Source organism: Elephas maximus, chromosome 16, assembly GCF_024166365.1.
Source record: "Elephas maximus indicus isolate mEleMax1 chromosome 16, mEleMax1 primary haplotype, whole genome shotgun sequence".
In the NCBI taxonomy this organism is placed as follows: Eukaryota; Metazoa; Chordata; class Mammalia; order Proboscidea; family Elephantidae; genus Elephas; species Elephas maximus.
Genome location: NC_064834.1, coordinates 69,047,979 through 69,074,966, shown reverse-complemented (window position 1 = coordinate 69,074,966; position 26,988 = coordinate 69,047,979). Strand labels below are relative to the sequence as shown.

The following is a 26,988-nucleotide window of genomic DNA, read 5'->3' as shown; positions in this document are numbered from 1 at the left end:
CATAGAGTAAACAATCAGAAAATTGAGAATTCTCAAATTAACATTGAGGAAATTTACTTTAAAATGCATGTTTTAAAGGTAGGACTTTCCCCAAACCCTCGATATAAAATCTGGAGTATATGTTTGGAGTACTCTCCTTGGAAACTCTTTAGAACCATTTTACTGTCCTAGAGGGTTGCTATGAGTTGGAACCCACTCGATGGCAACTTTTTTTTTTCTTTTAAATCCCTTGCATATTTGTATGCACTTAATAATGAATATTCTTTGATGGAATATACGTAGAAACAACCAAAATAGTTCTTAAACATGCTAACATTTCCTTCCTACGCTGGGATACAGTTCTTCCCCCTCCGCGCGTTTTCTTATATAATTGTCATACTACTAGAAGTTCGTGCCCACCGCCATCAATTCCGACTCATAGCGACCCTATAGGGCAGAGGAGATCTGCCCCACAGGGTTTCCAAGACTGTAATCTTTACGGAAGCAGACCGTCACATCTTTCTCTCGAGTAGATAACGTAGGTATTCTTATTATTACAAAAACGACTAAGAAAATGGAAGCATTTCTAAAATAGCCTCACCTTCCATCACTATTTTATTTTTCCATCCTATAGCATCATTCCATTTTCTTCACAACGCTTTTTCCTGGTGTGCATTTTCCTTGCTTATTTTCTATGCTCTCCCTCCTCTCTCCAAGGCCTAAAACAGTGCCTGGCACTGAAAAGGAGCCCGGTGAACCTCTGGCGAAGGCCACACAGCTGGTCAGGGAAGCAGCTTGGACTCATCAACAGACTCAATCAACTACTGCAACGTTGCACTCTTCAACGCGAGCAGGAAGGACTGTTTTTTGCTAAACGGAGATTGGCACGGGCCTGGTACAGAGCGGGCGCTCACTAAATAAGTGCAGAAAGAAAGAAAACGAAAGAAGAGAGGAAGGGAGGATGAATGAATGAATGAATGAATGAAAACGTTCCCAGAAGGGCCTAGAGCGCGTCGACAATGATTCTCCCTCCTTGTGGAATGAACTCAGTTCAATGTCTAAACCAGCACTTTCTTCACTGTGACGCACAGGCGTAGGGCAGGGACGGGAGAAAGATCGAAGTCTTCAAAAACATTGAGAAGAAAGGGAAAAAATGTGAGAAAGAAAGAAAAAAAGGAAAAGGCAGCATTTCTTTATTCCAGTTTAGAATCGGAGCTAAGCCGGTTGCCATGGCGACCCTATGGTTAGGATGGCCCCCGCCCGTTGGCTGAGAGGTCAGAGCCAATGAGAAGGCGGTATGTTGACGCGCCCTTAAGATGGCTGCCCCGCAGTTGTTTCCCGAGCGGTGAGTACAGCTTATGGCGATACTGGTTCCGGGCTGGCTTCGCCTTCGGCGCGATCGCTGCGGGAGGGTCCCGTGCGGGCAGGCCAGGGAGCTTCTCGGCTGAGTCGCCCCGGAGCGGGCTAGAAAAGTCGCCGGCCGGGTCCCACGGGAGCGTCGGTGGGGCTGGCCTCGGAAGGGGCGTCGCAGCGCCTTCCCCAGCCAGTTAGTGGGAGAGGGCTTGTGTCTCACCCCAGCCACAGTGTGAGGGGGTGAGGAGGCTCTCGATCTGGAAAGCAGGCTGGGGTTTACAATTGCTGTAATCCGGAAAACAGCTACAGTTAATGGGAATGTCAGCAGGCTAGCCATCCTGCAGTGGTACCTGGGGCGTTGAGTCCCGAGCCGGGAAATCAGGGGAGTCCTCACGTTTGGGGATTGGAGTATGGCATTGCAGCCAGAGAATCTGCAGAATTCCAGGTTGTGCAGCCTGGCAGGAAAAGGTGTACCTTACTAAAGAGCCACCCCCTTGCAGTCTTCAATCTTGTAAGTATCCTCACAGCGGCATGCTCTTGGTGAATTGTAAATCTTTCAGTGCAGGGTCTTGGGTCAGGGGAACTGTTTGTCTTCACTTATCCAGGCCTTGACTAAACAAACAAGTAAGCACTCTCCGCCATTAAAACATATGCATACATGCAAACTCCTGCTAAATAGTTTATTTGGATAATCAGACAGGTAAATTAAATCTGAAGTCAGGCCTGTTATTTGCTTGTACTTTCTGTACCTTTTTGAGAAAAGGAAGCACATCTCTTTCATAAGAGTAGGTAGAACATTTGTATTAATGTTGGTGATACACGCTTAAAATTGTAATTAAGTAACTAATTCCAAGTCACAGAAATTGATTATTGCGTAACATTATTCAACACGATCTTCAGATTGGTGGGTGGTAGTTTATGATTATGATGCAAGTAAGGTTAAAATCAGATCGGACGTGATTCAGATTTCTGTGATTATTTCAAATTGAATACAGAATATGGGAAATAAGACAGCTTCATACGGTGAAAATGGAATTCACATTCTGAAATATTAAAAATAGGAGACATTAAAAAAAAAAAACCCAGACCTTCTCTTAGCCCAAGACAGGAACCATTCCCTAAGCCAACTCTTCAGACAGGGATTGGACTGGACAATGGGATAGAAAAAGATGCTGGTGAAGAATGAGCTTCTTGGATCAAGTAGAAACTTGACAGTATGTTGCCATCTCCTATCTGGAAGGGAGATGAGAGGGCAGAGGGGGTCAGAAGCTGGCGGAATGGACACGAAAGGAGAGAGTGGAGGGAAGGAGTGGGCTGTCTCAGGGGGAGAGCAATTAGCAGTATGTAGCAAAGTGTATATAAATTTTTGTATGAGAGACTGACTTGATTTGTAAACTTTTAGTTAAAGCACAATAAAACTTACAAAACAAACAAACCACATATGATCAGGAAAAAAAGGAAACATTTATCCATTGAGGTGTTCAGGTTGTATCCTTTGGGTTTTGTTTATGAGCAGCTACCTGGTCTTCCAGAAAATATGACATTATCACTCAGACCTCTGGGTGTGATTTTGATGTATGTGATTTAGGTAGGATCCTACATAGCTCTCTGTACTTAAAAGGTGAGAAAATTGCTCTTTTTAACCCGATTTCAATTAGGTGTACAATTACAGGTTATAGTCATTCTTCAGATCCACTCTCAAATCTTTTGTCTTAAAGAATACATTGTTACTTACACAAAAAAACCCTGCTCTCTAAAAGTTTATAATTTAAACCCATAGGGTTCTACTTTTATAAAATAAGTGGTCACAATGCATTAGGCAAGCCAGCTACCTCATCTACAAAAAGGGCATAGAGGTAATTCCTGCCTGGAAGGGTCATTGTGAGGATTAATGGTAAACACTGCCTGTTGTATTGTCTGTGTGCCTGCTTTGTTTCCTCTTTCTGTTTCTTCTGCCTTCTGTTGTAATTGAGAGTTTCCTGCCCCTCCCTTTCTCCAAAGCATCAAACAGGACTAAAGTGCAGAGTCCTACCAAAAACTAGCCATCTTGACTGGGGGCTGCTCAGTAGAGGAGAAAACCCTTATCTGCTGTGGTTCTGAGGTTTAATCAGTATTGTCTGAGACCAGACAAGAAGGAGTTGCTGCAGCAAGGAGTGCGATAACTGGGCATTTGGGGCACATGTAACATTAAGATCCATAAAGAAATATTTAGGAGCTGCATGATATCTCAGAGATCATCTGATCACATGCTTCATTGTAAACCTTAAGAATGGAGACCCAGAAAAGTGCAGTGGCTTGCCATAATCATGTTGCTCAGGACTGGAAACCAGTCTTGACTTTCAAGGCTGTGTTTCTCCCTCTACACCAGTGGTTCTCAATCTTTTCACAGCCAAGGCCCCTTTTATTATAATTTGATATCTTCATTGATACCATATTTTGAAAGATTGTGTCTACCAAATGACATTAATTTTTTTCTTTTATCAAAAAGCAGGACTGTAACTACCAATCCGAGCCTATGATGAATATGAGGTGAAGAATATTGTGTCACTAAGTGTAAGTCTTCTCACCAAAAGGTGGGTGATACTGTCTCATTGGGAGGAAAAAGAAAATATGCTGGGCTCCTTGAATACGGAAATTAGCTTAGAGACCACCATTACTGTCTTCATAAAACTCTGTAAAAACCTTAGCTCAGGAACTGCCGAACTGTGTCATGCTCCCCTTGATGCATTGCTGGCTGCCCCCGTGTGCTAAATAGTGACTGTGTTGGTTTTCAAGGGCAAGAGAAAGTCCAGCCATTCAGACTAGGAGAATACATAAATGTTTCAGTTCAGAGTAAATTGTCAGTCCAGGACTAAAGGCATGTTCTGTGTAGTGCCCACAGAATGCTTTTTGTAGAATAATTGTGGAACGGAATAAATCTTAACTCTAGAGCTAGAAGGGGTATGAATGAAGGAGAAGGTGATATTTAAAACCACAGAGAAAAAAAGGGATCCTGAATCATTTACATCTTCCTTGGGGTCAAAATGATTAAATGAAAAATTATTTATGTTACAAACTAAAAAATGAAACCCTGTGAGCTAATACATGGGTCGTTACATGGACCAGGCTATAATCTACCTTAACATTAAGTTTCTATTTCTCTGGTATACCACATCTCTTAAGAATGGTTGAGTGAATTTTCACCACATTTATTTAAAGGGAATATGGGACTATCTGCTTTAAAATAAAGGAATGCAATTTGAAAGGCATGGAGGGGGAGGTACTTAAAAAAAAAAAAAAAAAAATAGAGTATCATCTTCCAGAGCAGCCCAAACGGAAAACAAGACGTCGGATATAGGCCAGCTAGAAAACGTATCCATGACATGTATGTGCTGTAAATAGAAAGTGTTTTCAAGTGTGAGCCTCAAAGCAAAATTCACCAAGCAGCCACTCCAAGTTGGCAGATTTACAGTTGAGCTGCTGCTTACATGGGCAGCTCCATGTTGCAGGCTCCAGAGGGGGTGGCAGCACTTACTTGTGTTTAACAGTGGCCACTGTGTTTCCAGTGCTTTTTGTTTTGTTATTTTTTTAAATCACAGAAGAGTGGTACATCACGTTAAAGAGTTTCAGGAACTGAATTCAAAAACATACCTTATTTGAATTTTGCCTTGTTTTATGGATTTGGAACCAAATTCATATTTTTTAAAAGTTATTTTAATTTTTCTTTTTCCTGTGGGTACACATAAGAGATTATTGTACCAGGCAGATGTCACACTGAAGACAACTTAATGCCACATTGGTGAGAGAGCTAAAAATAGATAATTTTGAGAAAGTTCGAAATGAATCTAAAATGGATAACTGCTGAAGGGCCGATGCCCCCTCCAGGGCGCCTGAGACTGCTCCCTCGGTTGAAGCACATTTGGGTGACCAGAGCACACTGAGATGCAGAAGCAGAGGTCCAGGGGGACCTGGGCCCCTGCCTGTCTGAGAGGCACATGCCTTTCATGGACAATCAACAGTGAAGTCCCAGCTGAGAGAGATTTGGCTGCTGATAAACAGAACCTGCTATGTGTGTAGAATATCATCACCATGAGGTTTGGGAATTTTGCCTGTTTTGTACACTACCATCCCCAATGTCTTGAAGAGTGCCTAGCGCACCTGAAGCAACAGAGGAAGGAGAGTCAGGAATAGAAGGAGGATATGGGATGTGTGGCTAATTGCCTCCATGAACAACTTTGCCACGCGACCAGAAGAACTGGTTCAGTCCCCGGCTACTATTATTGAACATTTTGATCAGAGATTCTATAGAAGAACCCTGATCAAAAGGGGGGAAATACAGAACAGAATTTCAAATTCTTACGGACTCCAAACATCCTGGAGCCATGAAGGTTGGATACACCCCTGAAACTACTGCCCTGAGATAATCTTTAAGCCTTAACCAAAAATATTCCCTCAGGTCTTCTTAAAGCTAAACAATAGTTTAGCTTAACTAGTAAAAAATGTCTGCCTTGAGCATTGTGCCCTTTTAAGAACTATTCTATTTGGGATCAAATTGACAACAGCAGCTTGAAAGATTAGGTAGGAACCTTAGGGGGCAGTGAGTTTATGTTAATGAGGGAGGAACAAGCCAGAAAAAGAGGGTGAGAATGGTCGCACAACAGTGTCACTAAATGGTGCATGCAGAAACTGTTAAATTGGTGTATGTTTTGCTGTGTATATTCTCAACAATAAAAAAAAAATACAACAGAACAAATAAAATAAAAAAAAAAAAGGGTGCCTAGCACACAGTGGACTTGCAAGTGTTTTTGGAATGAATGAAAGATGCCATGGGACAGGGAAAACACAGTCGTTTCAAATATAGAACCCCAATTATGTTAAGAGATCAAAGTCTGAAATAAGTCCTGAAATAGAGAGTGAGCCCCAAGGTGTGCTATGGTAAAGTCATATTGGAGCCAGTTACTGCCCTCTTCCCCTGAGTTTGCAGAGCAGTAGAAGTATTTTTATTAATGATGTAACATTCATTTTTCAATATTGGCATATTTTTAGATTAAAAAAAAAATTTAGATGGACTATTCCTATATAGTTGGTGTAATTACTAGGCACCTGGGGTACCATTTAATGTTTTAAAACCTTTCTATGTGGCTACTTTGTATGTCTAAATTCATGTTTTTTCCTGTAGAGGAAAAGATGTGGAGTGGGCTGCTACCTCCTGGACTAAATGAAAGTGATGTCGAGCTGAGTTCTGAAGACGAAGCCAAATCAGAAAACTCTGGACTTCACTTACTGGAAGCTGAAGAAGATCAGATGACTAGAAAAACAGAAATCTCAGATTTCCCCACAGATGGACCAAAAACTGAAACAGAGGCAAATACAAATGCATATGAAGAATGCCCTTCCGGAATTTCCTTGCATACGTGGAATGTAGGTCTTTTCTAGCGTGTTCGTACCAAAGCCTAGGCATCTATGTGAATGCATGTGTGTGTGTATATGTGTGCTCCATGGTCAGAATGTACATGTTCTTGGGAGATAATAGGTGGAGAAGATTCGCTCAGGGTAATACTTTCACTATTCTGGGGATCTGTGGTCATAACCATTGGCGACTAGGTAATTGCTTTCATTTTTGCTTTGTTTTCATAACAGAAGAAAGGGGAAAAAACACACAGCTCCTTTGCCTAACACGATACATGAGGAGTTTCTAACTTAGTTTTATCCCTTGTTTATCAGTATGAATCATTGAATTTTATTCTCAGGTGACCACATGACTTAATACTTTGAAATAAATGAAGGTAGAAGCACCGGTTGTGAGAGTCTCAGGGAATAGAGTATCTCAAGAAGAACAGCTGCCGTTAACTTGATAAATGTTAGAACATAATTGTTTTTACTACCCAGCAAGTTTATTTTTAAAATACATGCCTTGCTTCTCCTTTTTTCCCCCCAACTTTTATGTAGAAATTTCAAGAACTGCATAAAAAACATTCTGAACAGAAAACCTCAGCTTCAAGATTCAGGAGGAAAAAAAGAAAACGCTCCAGGAAAGGTATATTAATTCAGATTGTCAGTAGCGCTAACGTTAAAATTTGACTTAATTGAGTTCAGTAATTTCTTAAAAACATAATTTTGAAATAACAAATATATGGGTATTAACACTTTATGAATTCTTTTCAGGTAAATTGAAGAATGAAGAGACATCTTGTAGGTAGGTAGATTTTAAAATATTTACCGATACTAGGCAGCGTTGTAGAATTTATATCTATCTCTGAAACTGCTCAAATGTAAGACCTAGTTGTAATATAATTGTAGTGGCCAGTTGAAAATAGTAAAAATAAAACTGAGCACATTTTGTATAAAGTATTATCTGTCTTCTTGTAGTGAACAATCCTCAAATGAAACCCAGTGGAAGGAGCTTACTCAGTATTTTGGAGTCAATGATAGGTTTGATCCCCCTGTGAAAAAGAAAAAAATTGACAAGGTAGGATCTTTCTTCTTGCATATTGTATTAGCCAGTGGGATATGTTTGTGAGTAGGCTTGCCTAAGGTACTTGTCCTCATTAGTTAATTCAGTAAAAAAAGTGCCTACTATGTCCTAAGCTGGATGTGGAATACCAGTTAATTTATTTATGAACATGATGGAAGTAAGTAATAGACATCACAAGTAAATACGTGTTATAGATCAATTAAAAACCATTAAGGAAAAGAAAAGGATGTTGTGAAGAAATTATAATAGGGGCTGCACTGTAGCCTGAGGATTAGGGAAGGCCTTTGTCAGAAGGTACAGTTCTCTGGGACCTGAAGAAGGAGAAGGAGCCATCTGTAGAGAGAGTGCTGGTGCAGAGGCAATCACATGGGCAAAGATAAGGTGGGGAGTCATCCTGGGACATTTGAATAGCTGGGAGAAGGCCAGCATGGTTGGAATGCAGTTAGCTGGAGGAGGGTGACCCAGCATAAGACTGGAGAGGCAGGCACGCAGGCAGGGAGGAGCCAAACTGTGTGGGATCTTAAAGAGCATAGTAAGGAATTTGGATTCTACCCACAGTGCAAAGGAACGTCACGAAAGCATTTTAATTCAAGGGAGTGACATGAGCTAATTTATGTTTAAAATGATTGTCCTGGCTATTATATGAGAATGGATTGTAGGGTGCCGCAAATAGATGAGAACAGACCAGTTAAGAAAGGCATGAGATGATGGCGGCTTGAACAAGAGTCACGCTGCTAAAGATGGAGGAAGGTGGGGGGATTTGAAGTATTCTGTAGAAGTAGGATCAACAGTATTTGCCTCTGGCGTTCTCCTAGGGTGGTGGGGAGGGCTTTTGGGGTGAGGTGGGAGAGAGAGCCGTTTAAGAGTTTCCCTGAAGTAGCGTGAAGATTTGGGGTAGGAAAAGATTTTGAGTGGGTGCTATCCGGAGTTTAGTTTGGAACAAGCAAGAGAAGGCTGTAGGTACTAGGAGTCAGGAGTTGGGAGGAGAGGTGTGGGCTTGAGATACGCATTTAGAAGTCTTCAGTACATAGGGGATCTTCATACTTAGTAGTTGCTTGGGTGAATGAGCAACCTTCACATTAGAGGAATGCTGACTGGCTCTAGGAGCATGAAAATCGAGTGCTGAGTTGTAGGGCTAGAGGCACAGGGGGCTGTCCGTCTTAGGTCAGTCCTTTATGCATGTAGACAAATGATGCTGCTTTCATGGATCTTGCTGTAGACTGCTGTGTGTACTTAGACACCTTTGCCATTTTCTGGCTAATCAGTGTTTTCTTGAGAAAGACCTGATTTAAAACCCATTGTTGTGTGTATCGTGTCATTCAGGGTGCACACGTTAAGGAGCGATCACACAGAATTTTACATGTGAATCTTTTGATTCCAACTTTGCAAAGAATCCTTGTCATCCAGAAATAGTCCCTAGGACACTGGGGACTTGGTACTAGGATTGCTTTCTACCACAACTAATTACTGCTACTGAGCAATTTCAGTTTTACAATGTTCAAGCAGGTGCAGAAATGGTAAGTTTCTTACAAAAAGAGATCGCTGGTAAAACCCAGACTTTATTATGCCGTTCTCTGTTCTCCAGCATCGCTGCAGAAGGGACTGGTCACCATTTTAAAGTGAAACTGCCCTGCTATTGACCCTTGTTATTCTGGTGGCCTGAGCAGAGGGATCATGTGACGGGGGCTACTCTTGACTAAACCAAGTCTGTTCCAAAGGGTCAGGGAAGATGATGATGGTGACAGCAGTAGTCTGTGTGTCCTCCCTGGCAGACTGCTTTAGAGCCCCTGCCCTGACTAGATTGTTCTTCGGAGGGAACAAATGGTTAAATCTTGGTTCTGCCAGGAAAAGTTTTTTAAAGTTTTACTTCAGGTGGTCTTTGATCTTCAGTTACTTACAGCATTTGTCATGTTCTCTCGAAACTGTACTGACTTTGGACTGTCTAAGTTGTTTCTCAGTGAAGTGGAAGACATGAAATTAACTTTTTAGCCATTGTAAAAAGCAGAAATTCAGCAAGTTTTTTTTTTTTTTTTTTAACTATCTATCTATTAGAGTGTTATTATTACCCTACTTACATGAAATTGTACCTTCTTGGTACTGGCTGGATATGGCTAACTCTTAAAACATTGTCTAGAATTTGTAATTTGTGTGGGGTAACTTTAATAAAGGAAACTAGGATTCTTTGTGCAAATGTTTAACTTCAGAGAAAATCCTTTGAACAACTCAGTTTTGGGAATTGGTGTTATGTTTCACATTATCCATTAGATGTGTTCTAGGAAAAAAGTCAAATGCCATTTTGAAATGAGACCCCTGTTGTAAGTCCTTCTGTAATCACCCACAATTGATCTCTTTCATATGTTTGGATTTTCTTAAATGGTAGGCATTCCTCTATAGAAATGAAATCTGACTAAGAAAGTTGTGACCATCTTCTAAACAAGGAAACTGATCGTAAATCTATAATCATAACAACCTTATATGTGCCCAGGATTCTGCCAGCACTTAGTATTCTATAAGAAAACTCAGGAAGGATTTAGTGAAGTCAAATTATTTCATATTCTCTTGGTAGTTTAGCATAATTGCATGCCAGCAGGCTTACCCTCATTCTTTGGTTTGGGGTCACGGTTTTACATGACACCCCCTTTGCTGTCATGCAAAGTGCTGTGGTGCTAAAGTCTCTATCACCAGTCCAACAGAGTAAAACGCTTTAATGAATGTTCACATTGGAGAAACCAAGATAAAGGCTAGGAATAAATATAAGTCCACTGATAAACACTGCTGTTCAGGAGTCTGGAGAGGACCGTGGAAATCCGGGCTGCAGCTGGGTTTCCAGTCCATTGTTTTGTTTCTCTGGACCAGAGGCTGACCTGTTACCGCACCTCACAGAGCCAAAACAAACTTCTGTATCTTGTGTCTATCATGAAGCCTTTTTTTTTTTTTCTTTCTTTGGAGCACTGCCAACTAAACTGTTGGCTCAACCAAGGATGTGTATGTACGACACTGCTGTCACCTGCGTCCCAGACAATGCAGAGAGGCTGGTGTTTTTAAGTGTAATCTTCCCAATATCCAAAGCTGTATTCAGATGTTCTTTGTATTAAATACAGCTATAATTGTGTTTCTGGCAGCAGTTGTGGGACTTAACTAATAATTCTGTAATCACAGCATAATTATTTTGAATCTGTGTGGGAATTTCTTTCGAATAGGTTTCACTGTAATTGTCTCAAATATTCTTTAATTGAATCAGTTTGATTAGTTAGCAGTTATTATTGGAGTTTATATGTACCTAATGGATACTTTTTGACATGGAAAATCTGAAGTACGTTTGATAATTTTTAGAGTAATTGCACAATGCCTTTTTTTTTTTAAGTTGTTTTAAAAGGAAAATGTTATATAATTTAGCTTTTTTCAAACTTACGTTTCCTCAAAATGCTTTTTCCAAGAAGAATGTTATATGGAAGTCTAGTACGTGGAGCTGGTAAAAGTCGGGCTGTTCTGAGTGGCAGTAGAGGGCCAGGGAAGGGGAGTGGGCAGGGATGCCTTGTAGCGGTACTGTGATGGTCCCCTGGATCCATGACAGAGCATTTTCCCGTGATCCCTGTAGGGTGGGTAGATAGGGTCAGTATTATTCTCATAACATAGATGAAGAAACTGGAAGTTCGGTGTGCTTTGTCTTAGAAAAACAGAGCAGGTGAGAAATGAAATGAGACTTTAAACCCAAGTCATTTGGTTCCAATCTAAATTGTTCCATAGTAATAGCCCAGCTTACTTTTTACTTAATCTGCCTCAGTAATTTAAATGGGTGTGGCATATATAAAGCTAACAGCATTATATTCTTAGCTCTTTTTTTCCTTCTTCTTTATGGAGTGATTGCCTATTTTCTTTTTTTAGGTATTTAGGTCTAGTGACAGTATGGCAGATGCCATTGGAGGATTCATTTGTACTAAGCTTTAAAAATATAGTATTGGAATGAATAAATATTTAACAATGAAATTTCCGTAGAAATATATTGTGGTACAGTTCAATGTAAAACGCTTTAATCACGTGTTAAAAGATAGTCTGCATGTACACATGGATGATTAGACCATAGTGTTAAACCTAGTACCCGTAAGGAACCCTGATGGCGCAGTGGTTAAGAGCTTGGCTGTTAACCAAAAGGCTGGCAGTTTGAATCCACCAGCCACTACTTGGAAATCCTATGGGGCAGTTCTGCTCTGTCCTGTAGGGTCACTATGAGTCAGAATTGACTTAATGGCAACGGGTTTAGTACCCATAAACAACTTAGGTATTTGTAGTGGTGTCTCTGACATCTGCAGCAAAACTTGTGTTAAAGGTTTCTTGTAACCTCATGGGACCCTGTTAGATACTGGCCTTGGATGAATTTTCCCAGCTGTGCCCAAGTTGCCATCACCTCTAACTTTTTTTCTCTGTATTGAGATATTTCCTAAGTTAAATTTTTATTCCGGCCAAAAGTCCGCTTAGAAGCACATGGGAGCCCTTCAGAGTAGCTGTTTGTAAGGTGGCAGCGCCTGTGTCCCCTGCCATTTGTTTGTGGCACATCCTGGATAATTCAAATGAAGAATACTTTGGGGTCCAATATAAAACTTAAAAAAGCCTAATACCCAAATCTTATTTCATGAGATTCCTTACTGGCTCAAAGTTGAATTTCTTGGTTCTTGCACTTGGGTCTGAGCCCTTGAAGAACTATGGTGAGGTCTGTAGCCACATAGAGATAAGCCTTTTCTTTGTATTAATAGTATCCTGTTATTTCGTTAATAGATAACTGGATAATTTAGATGATAATATGCATAGCTATCATTTATTGAATAGCTGTTATATTCTAAACACTCTGCTAGGTATGTTACATGCATTAGTTTTGACCCTTACCATAACTATGCAAAGTATGTGGCATTATTCCCATAGGAATAATGATAATGATGATAATGAAGCGACTGTAACCCATAGGGGTTTAGGAACGCACCCAGGGTTTCCTGGCTACTAATAAGTAGAGGAACTGAAATTTGAACCTGGCTCAAACCTCACTGGCCTGCTCTTTGTAAACTTCTATTAACTTTAAGATCTTAAGGTGATGGAAATGTTTTACATAAGAATGCTTCTTACCAATATAAGCATTTTAAATGAATTTGGCATATTAATATCTTAAAGAAGCAGGAAGTTTGGGTGTACACATAGAACCAGAAATTTTTCAGAGCCAAAAGGGACTGTTAGTTTTTATTTAAATAAATTGCCAAAACGAAAAAAAAAAAAGAACTGTTACATCTAGCAATAAACTTTGTTGACATCTTTTAAAACTTGTAAATAGAAAATGTAAATAGAATTCTAGGAGGGAATTTTGGCCATCCAAGCCAATCCCCTCATTTTCCTTGAAGTAACTGAGTTACGATCATGAGTCCAGTACTTCATTTACCTGGAGTGACCGTATCTCTTAACTTCTAGTCCAGTGCTCTTTCTACTATGCCACACCATCTCCCTTAGAGGCTGCTCTGAGTGGCTGGGGTAATGGGAGTCGTCGATGGTGAAGAGAGAGATTGGCAATTTTAGCTCATTTATTTTTAATTGAAAATTCTATCTGTAAGCACAGCAGTTTATATACTTTGCTAGAAGAGGAGAATGTTCTTGTTTTCCCTTTCCTGATACCAACTTTAAGCTGTGGTTCCAGGGAACCAAGGAGAATTAGCAAGCTGATATAGCAAAATAACTCAGTGAGCAGGCCAGCAGACCAGTGGGCATTGGTGGCAAAATAGGAGTGGGCTCCTTTTCCCTCACTGATCTTTCTAGGTCTTGGAGTAAAGGAATGCAGCATCCAGGTCTTATATCATCCCAGGAAGCCTAGGTAATTGGAAGGGAAGAAAAACATTGCTGCTGTGTGGAATAAGCAGGACAGGTTCAAGACTGGATGCTGTTAGTGACCAGGTCACTGTGATGAAAGATTGGAGGAGTTAAGGTCTGGGTTGAGGTATCAGGCTACCCTGTCCAGAATTTGTGGTGTGTTTTGTTTGCTCATATCTCAGGAACATTTGAGGAGATACCTAATATTCTACTCAGGAAGAAGAGGCCATTGTGTTAGCATTTCTTCGATAAAGCAATGTTATTTCTAATACAATAATAATAATACATATAAAGTTCCATGTGTAGGGACTGTGCCAACCTCTGGGAGGCTAAGACGCAGAAGATATTCTTTATGCCTTCCAATAGTGTTCGTTCTAGTACAGGGATGATTTATATATTGTTGTTGTGGGCCACTGAGCCGCTTCGGACTCATAGCAACTCTATAGGACAGAGTAGAACTGCCCGTAGCGTTTTCTAGGCTGAAATCATCATGGCTGCAGATTTCCAGGTCTTTTCTCCTGCAGAGCAGCTGGAGTGCTCGAACTGCCAGCCTGCCTTTAGCAGTCGACCACTTTAACAATCACACCACCAGGGCTCCTTAATTTATACATAAATAAATGCAATAAAATGTGACTTTTTTTTTAACCACAAGAGTATTATTACCCCACTATTACTGGTGTGGAATTCTCTTGGGAAGGCCTCAAAGCAGTGGATATGTAATAAATGTCCCCAGTTTGGATGGGCCCCTTTTGTTCCTAATGCAAACATAGATTACTGCACTGTGGGTATTAACTCAGTAACATAGGCTGAGTGGGTGCCTCCTGTGTGCAAGGAACTGGGCTAGCTGCTGGGTACATAGGAGTAGTGATACACAGTTTCTGTCATTATTGAGTGTAGAACTCGAGGAAGAGAGACACACACCTTGCTGTAGTGTTTCAGGCCGGGAAGTACCGGAGAGAGACATGAAGCCCAGTAACAGCAGTGGCAAGCAGTTAGGGACTGGGCATGGGAGGGTGCTACAGGGCCCACAGGGATAGAGATGAGGGAGCTTGCATAGAGCAGGTAACATTTGACATGGGTCTTAAGGGACAGTTAAGATTTTTCAAAGGGAAACACATTGTAGGCACAGGGAACATTCAGAGAATGGTAAATGTGGCCAGAGACTAGAAAGTATAGTGTTGGTGAAGATGGGGCTGAGAAAGCATTTGGGGACCCTATTTTGAAAGGTTTTGAATGCTATTCTAAAGGAGTAAAGCAGTGATAAGTGTTTTAAGCTAGGCGATGACATGATACCTGTTTTAGAAAAATAGAAGGCCAGTTAGGAGCTAGTTTTAATATTCTAAATAAGATGATGAGACCCTGGAGAAGGGCAGAAGGGACAAATGAAGGGTTAAAATAGGAGTAAGAGATGGAGAGGCAATGGAGATAATAGGACTCTGTAAGAGGTGTTCAGCTCTGGAAGAGAAGCAGGGTAGGAAGTAATGAGCTTGTTTCCACACATAATAAAGACCCGCCTTTGTGAGGCCTTCAGTATGAAGGTGACTAGTAAGTAGCTAGAGATGTAGCTGTTGGTACAGGTGAGAAGTCAGATGTTTTGAATTATTCAGAGATGTAAGTCAGCTTGCTGAAGCCTCAGGACTGAGTGGATTATTGGAGGGGAGTGTGAAGAATAAGAACTAATGAAGGTCAATCACAGAACCTGGAGGACTGCTGTAACTAAGGGGCAATAAAAGGCGATAAGGAGTGTTAAAGGAGTTTTAAGATGGCTATTTGGGGCTATTTTCAACATAAAACGAAAATCCTCACAACTGGACCAATAAGCAACATCATCATAAAAACCCAAACCAAACCCACTGCCGTTGAGTTGATTCTGACTCCTAGTGACCCTATAAGACAGAGTAGAACTGTCCCATACAGCTTCTAAGTTTATAAATTTTTACGGAAGCAAACTGCCATATCTTTCGCCTGCGGAGCAGCTGGTGGATTCAAACCACCAGCCTTTTGGTTAGCAGCTGAGTGCTTTAACCACTGTGCCATCAGGGGTCTGACATGATAAATGAAGAAAATATTGAAGTTGTCAAGGATTTCATTTTACTTGGATCCACAGTCAACACCCATGGAAGCAGCAGTCAGTAAATCATATGACATATTGCATTGGAAAAATCTGTTGCCAAAGACTTCTTGAAAGTATTAAAAAGCAAAGATGTCACTTTGAGGACTAAGTGCGCCTGACCCAAGACAAGGTATTTTCAGTTCCCTCGTATGTATGGAAAAGCTGGACAACGGATAAAGAAGACTGAAGAGGAATTGATGCCTCTGAATGATGGTGTTGCTGAAGAATATTGAATATATCAGGGACTGCCAGGAGGACAAACAGATCTGCCCTGGAAGAAGTACAGCCAGGATGTATCTTCATGAACTCCGTTTCTCCATCCTGTAGCCTCCAAGAATCATCTCCCTCCCCAAAACTAATCCCACCACGTGTGCTCATAACCTCATCCATTTTTACATGTCACAGGGACCCTTCTCTTTAACTTTTCTCCTCTCTTTTTTTCTTCGTCTTTACCGCACAAAATGGAACAACACAGCCCCCTTCCCTCACACTGCTTTCTTCTTGTGTTGCTTTTTCATCTGTTTCCTCTAAAACAGTGTCTATCGGTTTCCTCCATGTCACCTCCTGTCCAATCCTCTATTCCTTTTGGCCTCATTCTTCTGAAACTTTCTCTGCAGTCATCAGCCACACCCTCTGTTCTCCTTCTACTTGATCATCTAGTCTGTCAACTAACTTCATCCTTGTTTTTCTCCCCCTACAACTCCCATGGCCTCCCCTGAAGTAGGAGGTGTAGTTGTAATGGCTGAAAGGGAAAGAGGTAGGCTTGAAGGTATTTGGAAAAGTGGAAGAGACATATAACATCTCCTTAGGGAAATGAGCTTCCAAATGAAGACAGAAAGCAGGTTCCCTGGGTAGAGGGCTGCGATAGGTGGAAAGACGGAAGAAGCTTGTGTTCAGGGAGAATTTCAGACTGTGAAGTTTGAAAGGTGGAACTTCCAGGTGATGTGTATAACATGGCCTAGGACAATGCTACTGAAAGCACTGGTCTGCAAAAAATAGGGAGCTGGGCACTACGTTCTTCATTGAGGCTAAGTCTTGTTGCCTCTCCACTCACCCCCTCAAAAAGTCAGCTGGACAAACCTGTACTTAGTAATGTGGTTGATTTGCATTTTGGCTTAAGCACCTTGCCTCTGTGTGGACCAAAATAAACAGCTCATGGACCAGCCCTATTTGCAGACCACACTCGGAGACCACACTTGAACTGTGACCTGGGGTAGCAACAGAACAGTCCCTCCCCACAGGGTCCCCCGCCCCTACATCTCTGGCTGGGGAATCCTCCTTCAGGTCCAGGCTCAGCAATGAGATGTTAGTATGATCTAGTTAATTTAACAGATAACATCTGCAAGGAAAACTCTGTTTCCCCAAATAAGGTCACATACATGGGTAGAGGGGTTAGGATTTGAGCATATTTTTTTTTTGGAGGTGGGTAGCACAGTTAAATCTGTAACACACATGGTGATGGCCTTGTCACTTACCCACTCTGGGACTTGGCCAAGTTAGTGAGTCCAAGGCTCCGTTTCCTTATCTTTAAAGCAGGGTGACAATATTATCTTGTGGAGTTGTCACAAAGAATAAATGAACTTTCTGGAAGTACTGAACTCATGGTTACATATAATTGGCACTCCATAATTTTTAATTCTTAATAACTTCCTTGTTATTAAGGGAAAGGACGGGCTTTGGGGTTACAGAGACTGGGATCTGCAGCTCCTTTGTGTTTGTTAAAGAACTTACCTGCCCTCAGATCAGCTAGTGAGGCTCTGAGCCTTCCTCTCCTCATCAGTACCTGGGGATGGTACCACCTCTCTTAGGGGCTTGTTGTGTGGTCTAGTACGTAATGCATTTGGCATAGTCCTGTGACATAGGCTTTGCTCAAATGTTCGTTTGCCTTTCTTTCACGCCTTTCATTTTTAGGTTTCTTTTCTTTCTTTTTAGTCAGGTCTTGAAAAGAGCATAGACCAGGCTGTGGAAGAGTGGAACATTGAGAAGGCCGAGGATCTCAGCAACCAGTTGGCTACTCGAGAGGTAAGCTAAACTGATGACAAGTTTTCTGTATTTCCAGATTTTCAAAAAAAATACGCATTTTTTTATGACTGAGTAAATTTAGTATTAAACTATCTCATCCAAAATTTTCATCTCGGTCCATTTTCTTCCGTTTTATCTTGCTGTGTATTCTGAAATACTAGGTTTTATTTTTGTCCTTAATGTTTCCTTGTTATTCTGGTCTGAAACTTATGCCAGTGGAAGAAGAAGGAGCCCTGGTGGCGCAGTGGTTAAGAGTTCCACAGCTAACCATAAAGGTTGGCAGTTTGAATCCACCAGCTGCTCCACTGGCATCTTTAATTCAGATTAACTCTCCCTGAGGGCAGCTCTGTGTTCTAAAGTCACATCACCTCAACCCTTTCTTAACCCTTGCTCCCAGACCTGCTTCTTACTGCATAGTCTGCGCATCTCCATTAGCCGGAAAGATTTTCAGCCTTTTTTCCTGTAATTTATAGTATAAAATTAATAGGCATATTGGGTGTTCTTTTTCTAACTACACAAGGCCACCACAGGAGTTCTACGTACACCCCTGGGGGGATAGTCCTCCCCAACTGAGAATCGCTACTAACTAGTGCTAGGCAATAGATTGTTGTTGTTAGCTGCCGTTGAAAACAGGAAGAAAATAATTTTGCTCTTTTCCTTCCTGCCTTCTTTTCCTCCTTCTCCCCAGCCCCAAGTAATCACTAATCTTATTTTGTCTCAATGATTTGCTGTTCTAGATATTTCATAAAAGTATTTGATCTTTTGCATATGGCTCATTTTACGTAGCATAATATTTTCAGAGTTCATCCATGTGGTGCCATGTATCAGCACTTCATTTCTCTTTATGGCTGAATAGTACTCCATCGTCTATATACAGTGTATTTTATTTATCCACTCATCTGTTTATGGGCACTTGGGATATTTCCATCTTTTGGCTATTGTGAATAATGCTATATTAAAAAAACCTTTTTTAATGTTTTCTTTTTCTCCTAAGCCATCATTTCCCTCGTTCCAGCTTATGATACCTGAGCTTTCGGTTTGACATTACTCTATTTCATCCTTAAAGTGGCTGCGTTTCGGCTTCATTGAGTGTAGTCTACCGTTCGTTGGATATCAGAGCATTTCCTTACTCAGGAAGATACTACATCTTAATGAAATGAATTTGATGGCGTGTTAAATGATGCCACGGATTCAGTAGCATTTCAGTGTTATTGGTTGTTAACAGTGCCTTCTTCAGTGTGAGTGAGATCGGGGCCCTTTCCCTACAGATCAACTTTGAGCCAAGATCACCTTTAAAATTCTGTTCTTAACAAGCATAGCATCTACTGTTTGTTAGTAACTAGACTATTTTGGCACTTGAAACTTCTTCATAGAAGTGTTGTTAGAAATAGTGATTAAGTTTCTTGGCCAACCTGCAAGTAGAGTTAACCCACAAGAGAGCAAAATTATGCTAGTAGTTTATTTTATCTCCAAAATTGGGGGAGTTGACTATGGAAATGTCAGGAAATGGTGGGGAGGGACAGTGCTTGTGGAGTTGGAAGAGACTCCAGTGGATAGATATCATTTGTGGCTGCAAGGATAGGGGTGCAATAGGACATCTCATGATGGGTGAGAAGAGAGCCAATATAAAACGCTTAAATTGAGCGTTCTGTGCCAGCATAGAAGGAGCCTGGGGGTGCAGTGGGTAAGCACTCGGCTGCTACCCGAAAGGTTGGCAGTTCAAACCCATGGGAGAAAGATGTGGCAGCTTGCTTCTGTAATGATTTACAGGCTTCAAAACCTATGGGGCAGTTCTCCTCTCTTCCATAGGGTCACTATGAGTCAGTGGGCTCCTAAATGATGCCCTGGGATGGGATGGGGTTATCATGTGACATTCTGCCCACCACCCACCCACTGCCGTCGAGTCGATTCAGACTCATAGCGACCCTATAGGACGAAGGAGAACTGCCCCATAGTTTCCAGGGAGCGCCTGGCGGATTTGTACTGCCAATCTCTTGGTTAGCAGTCGTAGCACTTAACTACTATGCCACCAGGGTTTCCAATTCTGCCCACCATTGGTTGCATATTAACTCCAATCTTCTCTACTCTACTAGTTTTCACTGGTGAGCTTTCCTTTCCCTTTCTGTTCTCCTCAATCAAAACATAGGGAAGAAGAGCCTTATTGATTTCAGAAATACTGTGCCTCCTTTGAGGATATTGTCATACTGCTATTTAAAAAATGAAAATTATGTACTTCTACTGACTAGGTATTTTCCATTTGTACAAAGACAAAGCTTGGTTATTTCTTGTCACACTTAATAACAAATGAGATTGGTTTAGAAATACATGATATTTTGAGCACTTATAAGGATAGTAAACGTTTTTTTCTCATGTTCTTTTTCTATACGAATGTAATTCTTTGTTCTGGTAAATATAAATTAAATTTATTCAGTGTGGGATTAAAGAATTCTGATTAAAAGAAAAACAATAATTTGAGCCCTGTTCTTTTCCCTGTCTAAGTGGAAAAACATGTGGAAAATGTTTGCTGTTCAGACACAGACGTTGGAGAGATACTGATGCTATGTTAATTAAGCACCCGTGAAGAAAAAGTAATCGAGATCGAATTCTTGAATAAATAGTTTGAGATTTAATTTTTCGTATTTATCCCCTTGGTGACAATCACTGTGAATATGGGAGAGGAGATTTTGAGAAGTAAGTAATTGTGAGTTTGGGGCAGAAAGCTTTTATGAATGAAATGTACATGTGCGTGGTAGGTGTCCTTTTGGAAATCAGGTGTATTGGTTTTTAATCAGTACCATTTTCTTTTTTCAAGAAGCAGTGACTGGGACCTGCTGATAAAGCCTTTGCTCAGAGGCACAGATCCCAGAGTTCTTAAAGCTTTTTCCAACCATAATAAGTGAAACTAATTTTTGATGTTTGACATCTATAAGCCTGTGAAACCAATAGGACGGCATCAGTGTTAAGAAAAATGAAGCCAAAAGTAGAACCATGTCTGCGAACAGGCCTTGAAAACAGTTCCTCAAAAACACAGTGTGCCAAAGTTACGGCTGTCAGCACTCTGTCTTTGTGGCACAGCAAGTGTGTATTTTTCCAGAGTCACATTCCCTTAAATTAATGCTGACATTCAGGATGTATGTGGTCTGGTTTGGGGAATGGCTCCGGTTTACATGTTTGAAGCCTAGACTGTACTGTCAGCTTTGGTTTTGCCATGTAGTATTGAGGATTTGGGACTACGCCTCCTGTTGGTTAAATACTTCTTAGTTGTTTATAATCTTGGAGGAGAGATGAAATGGAAAAATATATTTGGGTTGTGTAATACTGATGAAACTGTTCTAATTTTGAAAAAAAAGGAAGAAGGTGAGCTCTTTAAAAATAATATATAGTGTGCAAGTATTTGAGCATATGTGTAGCTTGTTAACCTCAGGCTTGAGTTGGAAGTACATTCCATTCACTGATGGCGATCCTCGAAAATGCCAACCTTTGGTCCTGTGTCTTTTCTGACATAGTCCTTACAGTCCATATTGTACCAATTTATAGGAACCGGAAGAATTTAAATAAAATTTAAAAATTACTGAAGCCTAGATTTAGTTAAGGAGGCAGCAGTTAGGTTGAATCTTACATTTCAGAAAGAGAATTTTTCTCTAGGCATCTTTGTGTTAACCTGTGTAGATTAAAACCAACTTGGTTTGGCAGCAGAACAGTGAGTTTCTGTCATCAAATGAATCGCACTAGACCTACTGCTCAGTTGGATTTTAGTTACACCTGTACAGTGTTAGGGCAGAAGTGAGCAGGGAATAGAGGTTGCTTATGGTTTTTGCATTGTATTTATTTAGAATCTAACCAAAGTATCACAAGTATCAAGGATGAAAAAAAAATCTCATTTTAATAGTATCATACACACACACACACACACACATATTTGCGTGATGAATTAAACTGGGAATTTAATTTTGATTTTGTTATAGAGTACTTAAATTTTTGGATTGCAAAGCAGAGGTAAATTAGCAGTGTTGAAATATAATAGTTTGTTAATATTTAAATCAAGAAGGTAGACATGGCTCTTTAAAACTAAGGCTAGACCTGATTTCGTTGTATTCTCTGACAGCTGACTGAATTAAAGGCTCTCTAAATTTGGGCCAATTATTAATTTGTAGCCTGAACTCGTAGAGCAGTTTCCTAGGCAGTCTGAAGGTGATCTCATTGAACAGGTGTATGTACACTTGAGGAAATAGTTTCTGGATTCCTAACATCTAAAAAGTAGTTATTTATCAAAAACGCTTCGGATGCTCTAACATTCGCTTTAGCATTCAGAATTTTTCCAGGACAGTTTGTTGTTAGGCTTTGCTTTCCTCAAAAGGTTTCTGGCTACAGTTCACCCTTTTCATTTTGGTTGGCTTTCTGTAGGTGTAAGTGTCACGCTGGCATGATAGAATAGGAGCTTGAAGGCCCACATCCCCTCCAAAAAAAAGAACCTCCCCATATAATAACAGTTTTGACAGATTTACTTATCAGAATACCATGAACATTACCCTGTCTAAATTTTTGAACTGGAGATGTGGTCAAACTTGATAACTTTAAAGTGATTTCTAGACCATGCTATTTTCAAAGCTACAATTTTTAGGGAAGGTTTGTGCAGCAAAGAAAAAAAAGCTGAATTGAAGACATATTACAGTGAAGCAAATCATGTGATTCTAAACCCTTGATTCTGTAATCCAGAGAGCAGAATTGTTTTCTTCCTATGTTTTGTGAATACTTTCTTTGGGTAGAAATATCTTGACAACAGTGTTTCCAAGGTATAACGGCTTGTTCAGATATGAAGCTGAACAGTGTGTTCCAATTAGCTGTTATAAGAATTTATCCCTGGAACCTGTGACCCTGGTGAAGGATGGCAGGCACTTTTTATTTTCTTAATTACTGTGATTTCTAGCCACCGAACATTGTGCATAAACAGAGTAAAAATGCATGGACTATTATATATATTAAGAATTTAAAATTTAATATCTCCACATTTGCTGGTTCCAGGGATGTGTACAAAAAACAGTCTAACCACAGGTTTTGCCCTAAAAGCAAAAGGTTGTTTTTTACTTAAATGATTATTTCATACAGTCATCTGTGTACAAACTGTCTGGCGAGATAGATTTTATTTCTCTCTGTCAATGTGAAATACAGTAAAATTTTACTGCTCTGCCTTCTGTTCCTTATTTATTCATCTCCTCCCTCCCTGCCTTCCTTTCTTCGTTTCTTCCTCTTCCCAGGTAGGCAGTAGGGTTTAGGACCATTTTCTTTGTGGTATATTTCTCTGGTAAGCAATGGTAAAGAATACAGGACACCGGAGAGGAAAAAGTCCTAGTGGAATAGGCCTTTTTTTTGCTGGTCAGAAGCTTGGTCAGCTACCTAGAGAGGTGGGAGCTCTCAGCTTGGCAAGGGGCACGTGTGTCTGTTGGGGGTCATCAGGACTGACTTTTGTTAACCTCGGTCATCTCTCAGTGCTTTTTTTATTTAACTGTACCTCTGTATATCACTTTATGGTCTGAGCATAGTCAGGAGCCTTTTAAATGGTTATTTTAATTCTTTGAAGCCTTGTTCTCCTTAATTCTTAGAAGCAATTCAGCTATTACGTGTAGATGAACAATTAGCACGATGCATGGAAGACAAGCAATGTCTGTAGAGGTAAGGGAGGGTCGAATTCCTTAACATTGGGAATCTAAAGATGTATTCATTGCCATTCAAAAATGTGCACAGCCTTAAAGATGGAGTATTTTAACATTGCAAAAATCAGATAGTACTCAGCGACAGAGTCTCTCTGGGGTTTTTAGGTGTGCCTCCATCGACTCATCGCGGAGGGGTGTTTGCTTTTAACCTTTGGGTGTGATTGGGTGCTCACCTGGAGAGGCGTTCCTCATGCTCTCTTTTAATTATGTTTATCTGTGCTTTTAACAAACCTTGAAAAAAAGATTTCAGATGTTACAAGTCTAATTAAAGAGACAGACAAAGCAGTTTATACTGTAGATTTTTTCTGCAGTTCAATTAATCAGCATGTTTTCTCTTTTAATTAAAACCATTTTAGTAAATTAAAGCCCACAGCAAAACACATATATAATTTGTTTGTAATTAGCTCTTAATTGGTGGTAGTTGAAGCTTAGCACCCTTGGTTTCTTTCTTCATGATTGCCATTTTATTAGCAGCCAGTCATTAATTAATCTTTTTCTAATTAGCTTATAAAACTGTTGATGGCACATTATTGTAAATGTGCTTTTAAGTTCAAAGCTTGTTAATAAGCTTTCTTAGAAGAACAGAGATAAAGAAATTGCTGAAAACAGTACTACAGTTCTTTAAAAAAACTGTCTTATGGGGACTGTGTAAAGCATCTAACAGCTTATGGTTAATTTTTTAATGCTTTTTTCCCCTATGAATGGAGTAAGTTGCCTGAATGTAAATGTCTATATCCAGGAGTAATTTCAACAGTAGAACATCTTTTCTCCCTCATTTGGAATACTGTAATCTACATATAATTTGAAGCCTTAATAGTCATCATTAAAACAGGTGTTATGTAAACTATTTCACTATGAAATCAAAGTCGAGTATAGGAATCAAACTATATCTTCACACACCTTATGGACCAAATATATACATTGTATACATTGCAAGGTGGTTCATATATATGATATATAATAAAATATATAAGCAGACATATATACATATATATGTATATATATCTTTTTGATGTATTTTTAGAATAGGATTTGTTAGGTTTTGCTTTAAAATAAAAACCATGTAGCTTTCGGTGATATGAAATTGTAGGGTATAAAAAATGATTAGGTGTATACATCCACACACACACACTTACTACACAAGCATGTGCAAACCTGGGCGTGCACATTTTAAGATGACAGTGCAATTAGGCTATTTCCTATAACAGAGAGAAAATGACTCGATTTAAAGTCAGAGTTTAAATGACTGGACGTGGCATGGCTTATTTGCTGACAATAGAGAGAGCTTCGGCATCTCAGGTGTGACCATGGAGAGAAAGGTCCCCATCCCAAAGCAGACAACCTGAATTTACTGTAGCGCATACCGTATCGCGTTGTGGTTTGCATGAAACACAGCAGCCACAAAGTACCCTTTCCTGTAATGTCCCGCCAGCTCCGTAACTGCGTGGCATCCGAAGCTGTTTACCAATATTAGCACAAAGGTTTGAAAGTTCCAAAAATGACAGTGTTATCAGTCAGTGGAAGTGCTTTTTCCTACTTGCTTTTTGAACTTTGCATATTATTTCAACTTGGGCTATTTCTTTGGTTGTTTTTTAAAAGGAGGCATTTTATGATGCCATGCAAGAGACACTAGAAAGGGATAGCTGACAAGGAAAAAATTAAAAATTGGATAAAAAGTAAATGAATAATGTCATATTACTAAAAAGATGAGAGGCTAATTTGTGCCGACTTTTTGCTAATTTTGTTCAAGCCTCAAAATGAGGAGCTGTCACCCGTTCTGTGTAGCACTGATGACAGTGCCAATGATCCATGAAATAAGCTGCCGCTGGCTTTGTTCTGATAAGAATGAACAAATCTGCACAACGTTCGGCTCCCAGAATCTCATTTTCATACTTGCATGCAGGCTAAAAGAAATAAGCTGTTTGCAGGCTTGATTAATCAGACATTGGAGGGGTTTTTGTCTCTTTGATCTCTTTCGTCTCCTAGGTAACTTGCTTGACATTAATGTTGAGCTTGAGTAAAGACAATCAGGAATTGTCGACCAAACTGATATAAAAATTAAAGACCTTAACACTTTAAGTGCTCCAGTAATGGTTCCGCTTTACTTCAGAAAACATCTGTTTTCATTTAATTAAAGAACAAAAGAGAATGGCATAAATATTTTTCATAGAGACCTATTATTCCATCAAAAGTTAAAGTATGATAATTGGTATTTTTAAATAAGTGCCTTGAAAGTGTTCAAAAGGGAGGAAGACTTCATAAATCTGTTACAAGCTAGCAATTTTGAGATGAGTAAAATATTTTATGAAATGGATAAGAAGTTTACAGTTAAGCCAGATTAAGCCGCTTTGAATCAGATGCTTCAAATGATTATCCAACTTTATACTGGCAAGATTTTGCAAGGAAAACTAACTTTATTTTGAAAGTTTGTCTTTTAAAAATCTGTACTGTATTACAAGGACGTGCCATTGTGTCTATTTTACAGGCCTGTGTGGTTTACACTCGCTAAACCTGTAAAATTGAAAGGAATTAAAAAAATGTCGCCGTGCTCTTGCTTGAGGTTATGCAGCCGCTTTTACAAATCTTCCAAGTGGCTGTAAAGATGAATGCCTCCAGGGTCCAGCCAGGGCCCTGCTTTTCCAACCAGCTAAAGCCCTTATCTTAAATCCAAGCAAAGTACCATTAATCTTTTTGAAAGACCTTTTATGGCTTTTAATATATCCCAAATTAGAACATTTTACACCCTTGGTTCCTGAAATATGGTGATAAAAAGCCTTTAGAGCTTAATTTTCCTTACCACGTGCTCTGACCAATTTGCAGTTCTTTGTGATAATGTTTAGACACCTTAATTAAAATGCAGCAAAATATTGGATGTTCTATATGGAAAATGCTGGTACTTTGGCTACACATACAAAAACTCCTGTATATATTTTTTTCATTTTAAGAAATTTCTTTCCACATTGTGTTGCTGTAGTTATCTGATGCCCCGAAACAGTTTTTTAACATAAAAACCATTGACCAAGCTTTTGTGATGTTTACATAGGGCATGAAGATGGCATTTTTCTTTTTGACAGAAGCAAAAGGGGTATTCTTGTAGGCCTATATTATTTGTTTGCAACACTGAAACACGGGACGATATTCCTTTATATTCTGGCACTGGGATTAGCCGTCTTGCCTGAAAAAATGCATTTCTTCTCAACTCTCTCTTCCATAGGTCTTCGTATCCCGTAGAATGAAAAAACATTTCCATTCTTCTTTCTTCACAGAAATAAGTGAAACACGTTCATTTTAAGCATATGAAGGACACTAAAAAGGATATGACTTTTCCTCATCAGTACAAGCTAAAAGATTTTTCCCATAAAATATGTAGACCAGGCCTGTTTACTGTGCATCAGTTGAAGAACATTCCATTTAGCCTAGCCCAAGGTAAAATAGAGTTAGAAAATATATCTTTTACAGCCACAGGTCTGTCTGTGTACCCAGTCGCTTATTATATTTACTTAGCTCACAAA

The 26,988-nt window shown here is 39.9% G+C and overlaps 1 protein-coding gene across 6 annotated transcripts in view; it reads left to right on the top strand.

The window, feature by feature from the left end:
- The first annotated feature begins 1,271 nt into the window (after positions 1 to 1,271).
- The window catches only part of FAM204A (family with sequence similarity 204 member A), a 33,814-nt gene continuing 8,097 nt past the window's right edge, over positions 1,272 to 26,988 (top strand). The window contains exons 1-7 of one of the 6 annotated variants that reach the window (XM_049855340.1): positions 1,272 to 1,324; positions 3,821 to 3,885; positions 6,491 to 6,732; positions 7,261 to 7,348; positions 7,477 to 7,507; positions 7,681 to 7,780; positions 17,676 to 17,765. In XM_049855340.1, coding sequence (XP_049711297.1) covers positions 6,499 to 6,732; positions 7,261 to 7,348; positions 7,477 to 7,507; positions 7,681 to 7,780; positions 17,676 to 17,765 — 543 coding nt within the window. In that variant the 5' untranslated portion in view covers positions 1,272 to 1,324; positions 3,821 to 3,885; positions 6,491 to 6,498. The other 5 variants (XM_049855337.1, XM_049855339.1, XM_049855336.1 and 2 more) reach the window with 5 other exon arrangements.